This window comes from Phodopus roborovskii, unplaced genomic scaffold (assembly GCF_943737965.1).
Source record: "Phodopus roborovskii unplaced genomic scaffold, PHOROB, whole genome shotgun sequence".
In the NCBI taxonomy this organism is placed as follows: Eukaryota; Metazoa; Chordata; class Mammalia; order Rodentia; family Cricetidae; genus Phodopus; species Phodopus roborovskii.
In genome coordinates, this window is record NW_026126636.1 from 16,773,374 (window position 1) to 16,778,554 (window position 5,181).

General features: G+C 36.1%; 1 protein-coding gene across 1 annotated transcript; it reads right to left on the bottom strand.

Moving 5' to 3' along the window:
* Positions 1 to 538: 538 nt before the first annotated feature.
* LOC127238529 (zinc finger protein 501-like) lies at positions 539 to 3,600 on the bottom strand. The gene is given in 3 exon segments (XM_051207140.1): positions 539 to 751; positions 754 to 1,952; positions 3,499 to 3,600. Coding segments are annotated over 3 exon segments (1,446 nt in total). The 5' UTR covers positions 3,533 to 3,600.
* Positions 3,601 to 5,181: the final 1,581 nt, after the last annotated feature.

The window sequence follows — 5,181 nt, forward strand, 5'->3', positions numbered from 1 at the left end:
ATGCAGTCCCATAAGTCCTAGAATTTACTATTTAGACCAGGATGACATCGGCCTTACAGAGAGATCTTCTTGCCTCTGCCTTGAGTGCTGAGATCCACAGATAATGGTCTTATTATCAGTACTTGGATATTGAACAAGATAAGTTGTTTTCTTACAGATATTCTTTTGGGGCTGTAAAGGTGGTTTAGTGGGTAAGAGCATTGTTAGGTCTTCCAGACAACTAAAGTTCAATTTTCAACATATACAATAGCTCACAACTGTTTTTAACTAGACCCTCAGTGAAGATGATGCCGTCTTCTGGCCTCCAGAGACCTCAGACAAACTTGTAGTGAACTGGAATTCTTGCTGAAAAAGCACACATACACACAAAGCATAATCAATACAGTTACTATTGCAGAACTTTATTGGAATATTAATTCTGTGACAACTAATAAAACAAAAACTTCATTAAAGGCTTTCACAATTTCCTTATCCTTATATTTCTATTTTGTATACTTGAGATTAGTAAGTGGGGAATACCATATAAATGTCCTATGATTTACAATGGTGTTTTTTTCTGTTCAGTAGGAAGTCTCTGATGTCTTCTAAGATTTGAAAAGTGGATATAAGATATGCCAAAGTCTTGGCATTTGTGAAGTTTCTCTCCATTATGACTTTTCTGATGTATTCTAAGATATGAGCAGTTAGTATAAGATTTGTCACATTTGTTAGGTTTGTAATGTCTCTCTCCAGTGTGAGTCCTTGACGTGTTCTAAGATTTTTCATGTAGGCAAAGAATTTTTCACATTCCAGACATTTTTAAGGGTTCTCTCTAGTATGCACTCTCTGATGTGCTCTAAGACTTTTCATGTAGGCAAAGGATTTTTCACATTGCAGACATTTGTAAGGTTTCTCTCCAGTATGACCTATCTGATGTCTTTTAAGATATGATCTCTGAAAAAAAGACATGTCGCATTCTCCACATTTGTAAGGTTTCTCTGCAGTATGAATTTTCTGATGTTTTCTAAGATAGATGATTTTACTGAAAGATTTGTTGCATTCTCCACATTTGTAAGGTTTTACTACAGTATGACTTTTATGATGTTCTCGAAGATATGTTTGTGCAGTAAAAGATAAGCCACATTCTCCACATTTATAACGTTTCTCTCTATTGTGAATTCCCTGATGCCTTATGAGTGTTGTCTTCTCAGTAAAGGATTTGTCACAGTCCTTACATTTGTAAGGCTTCTCTCCAGTATGAATTCTCTGATGCTGTGTAAGGGTTGACTTGGTAGCAAAGGATTTATCACATTCCCTACATTTATACGGTTTCTCCCCAGTATGAAGTCTTTGATGTGTTTTCAGACTTGAGCACTGGGTAAAGAGTGTGTCACAAATGGTGCATTTGTAGGGTTTCTTCCCAGTATGAATTCTCTGATGCTTTGTAAGAGTTGACTTCAGAGTAAAGGACTTCTCACAGTCCTTACATGTGTAAGGCTTCTCCCCTCTATGAATTCTCTGATGAACAGTGAGGTTTGAGGCAGTCCTGAAGCATTTCTTGCATTTCCCACACTGGTATCCTTTCTCTCCAATGTAGATCGGTTGATGAAAAAGACTGCATTTAGTGTCCAAACAGTCATAATATTCTACCTTCCCATGCTCTTTCTTTGCAGTATAGAGTCTCTGATCTTGAGTAATATTGGAACACAAATTTAAAGATTTCCCACAGTCTTTAGAATTGCAAGGTTCTTCTCCAGTGTGCATGTTTTCATGTCTGTCTGGGTTTGCCGTGTCAATAGACACATCCCTGTGACTACTGCATCTATAGTCATTAGAGTTTTCTGTAGTTTCACTTGTTCTATAAAGTGCACATGTGGAGGGGTCATGAAGCACTTTGCCAAGCTCATTACACTGACAAGACTCCTCTTCAGTCTTCCCATGTTGATGGACAGGATCACATATGTAATAGTTCTCTGAAAAATGAATATGGTCATATTAATATGGCTTGCTACAGATTAAGCATTTTATAAGTGACTCTATGTTCTCTTTCAAAATAAGTCAACAAGCAACTACTTAGACGTTTTTTCTTTCACTATAATTGAATGTATTTTCACAAAACAGTATGGCAGCCTGGAGAGTCTATGGATCATAATAGATATCACATCCTTATAGAAAGTGTCTAATGATACAAGATGGATCAGGAAATTGAGGAATCAATAACTAGCCTTGTAACTGAGGTCATTGACTGATTACATTAAATCAGAAATGATGAAGAATTGTGTAATCCAATCCCAGGCTCACTGTATTTATACTTACTAAGTGTTAGGAAATGATGAGCACTGTTCAGAAGACCCAATACCTTTATGATTAAAGTATTAATTAAAAGCATCACAGGGCGAAGATTTTCTCTAGATAAACACATTGGATTCCTCAAAAGTAATAGAAGGAAAGACAGTATTTTGCCAGACACCATAGGCTCAGATCATTGGAGGCAGTGTTGCCATGGGCGCTATTGATTATAACTGTTCGCCATTGTCCGAGCTCCACACAGTTCTGTTTTTCCTAGCTTTCCTCCTAGGGTTATTCTCAAGTCCAGTTAGTACACCAACTCCTGAGAATATTTTCCAGAAGGGGGACTGTTGGTCTTCCACTGGGAAGACTATAAACATAGACAGCACGGAAGGCATTTAAAGAATAATCCTACTTCATGGACCCACCTGAGGTTTATAATTTATAAAATTATTCTAATCAGAAGTCAGAATAGCCAAATCAAATTGCATTTCATGCTATTACTGTCACCATAATTCAGGTGTAATAGGCACCTGTCCTAATATTTACAACAGGCAGGATGCATCCTAGGACCAGGATGCTACACTAAATTAAATGATCGGAAATTCTTTCAAGTTCAGCTGAATAGCCCAAAAATATTCTCAGGTCTTGCCTTTTCTTTCACAAGAAGCCATCACTGTTGGCTTGATCATCCCAAGCCCCATCCTCCCCTCTCTCATTCTCCCATTTCAGGGGAATCTTACTTGCTCCCAAAATTGATCAGGCCTACTTGCATACAGTAATCCACGTCTAACACTATATTGTGCTCAGCAAATGGAGAGAACATAAAGTGGAGGAATCTAGGAATGATTTCCTCTTATTCTTTCCTGTCAGATCTTTAGCAAATTTAAGGAAATTTTAAGTTTGCACATCTTGAGGTTTTTTTTTTTTCTCTGAATTAAAAACATGTCAGGTACAACTATGGACATGGAACTTTTAAGTTATGGGCATAAATATTTTCTGATATATCAGTTTCTGAATGCATTGTGGAATAAAAACGAGGGAAGCATGACACCTCTAACATTGAAAATGGAAAGAAAAAAAATCAAATACCATGTAGACGTTCTTTTCTACTACCAAAATTTCCCCTAGTCTCCTGCTATTCCTAAGACAGATTAACTCAGAGTTTACAACTTAAAATGTCAGTACATACAAAGGACTAGTTAGGAATTTAGAAACAAAATTTCTCACCTACATACACCAGGTTGCTGTAATTCTCCAACATCACATCAATGTACAAAGCCCTTTGAGCAGAGTCCAGGCATTGCCACTCCTCTTGTGAGAAGTCCACTTTCACATCCTTGAATGTCAGCTGACCCTGAAACAAAAAAGTTGCTTGACCACATGCTCACACAGAATGTTTTTGTAATTATAATTAGACTTAAGGAAACTAGGTTTATAGATGATGAAGACTATTACTCAAAAAGATGATTTTTTAATTTGGTCACATTCTATAAGGGATTTTCTAACTGTGAAAACAGTTTGACACAATAAGCTCACATGGAATATACATAAAACCACACACATTTAAGGCCTGGACATTGTTAGCTATTGTTATGGATGCTGTGTTTATGTCCCACAGGATCACAGTGTATACGTGTCAGAAGGAAAATTCATTATGAAGAAATAGGCTTTAATTGTTGAACCTGTAGATCATGTTAAAACACAGACACCGAATCAATCCTGTGTGGACTTGGGCCTTAAATGATTGTATTCCAAAAGGTTTAGTTTGTATGTTTGAACTATATGTCCAATTCCATTCCATTAAAGAGCAAAGTGGTAGATAAGGAAGGTAGAATTCATGGTTGAGTTCATAGGCAAGGAATTCTTTTTTTCTCAGGGTAACAGTGAGTGAAATAACTCTGCATACTGTCAATTTTATCATTAGTAAATGAGAACAGCTAATCTATGGATTTACTTTTATATGCATTTTTGAGCCACTACCAAGCAGATATGATCTAAAATTTTCCTAGTAAGATGGGAATATTCCCACTGAGTCCTAATAACAATTTCGGAAGTTTAGAAGACTATTTCATTTCTTAAGAAATATAACAGTTGAGGGAAGTCCTGTACATGATATTTGTTTATTCTGCATGGACAAGTGTCTATGTTTCTCATAACATATTTAAAATATTAAGAGCAGCAAAAAATTAATGACTTGCAATATCTGAACATAACTATTCCAGAAATATGGACATGACCACTGACCTGAGACATGTTTACTAGAGAATCAGTCATTTCTTTGTCTTCTTTGAGTTTCTTTTTTCAGTAACAATGAATAGACGGATGGCTTGCTGTCCTTTCATATAAGGGGTCAAAAAGAAATGGGAAAAATTAATGCGGAAAGCTGTTAGAGAACAATGTCAAATCACGTGAAAAGACCAAAGCAATCCAAACAACCAAATATGATAGGGTGCACTAGAGCCTGGAATGACATTAAAAGCTAAAAGAGAAAATCAGTACATCCAGAAAAAACAATCTATGTTAAAATTGATGTAAACATAAGCGTGTTTCAAGATAGTCTCAAATTAGCATAATTGATTTCACTAAAGCAGCTCTGCTGACAAAACCTAGAGGCAAAATTTACACAGGAGAACCAGAGAATTTACCAATGAGAATATGGGAAATGATACATTCCATGTGAATAATAGTAAATTCCTGGGAAATAAATGGGAAGTAATCATCTATGTTTTTCACACAGAAGGAAGAAAAATACTGCCAATAATCCAAGCAACAACATAAAAATGAAAGCATAGTGAGTAAAAATGCCTGCCATGAAAAAAAATCTAGCCCCTCTGGAAATAAAAATGGAGTATCCCCTCATAAATTTTCAGCTTATATAAATTCATCATATGGACACATCTGTTCCATTCC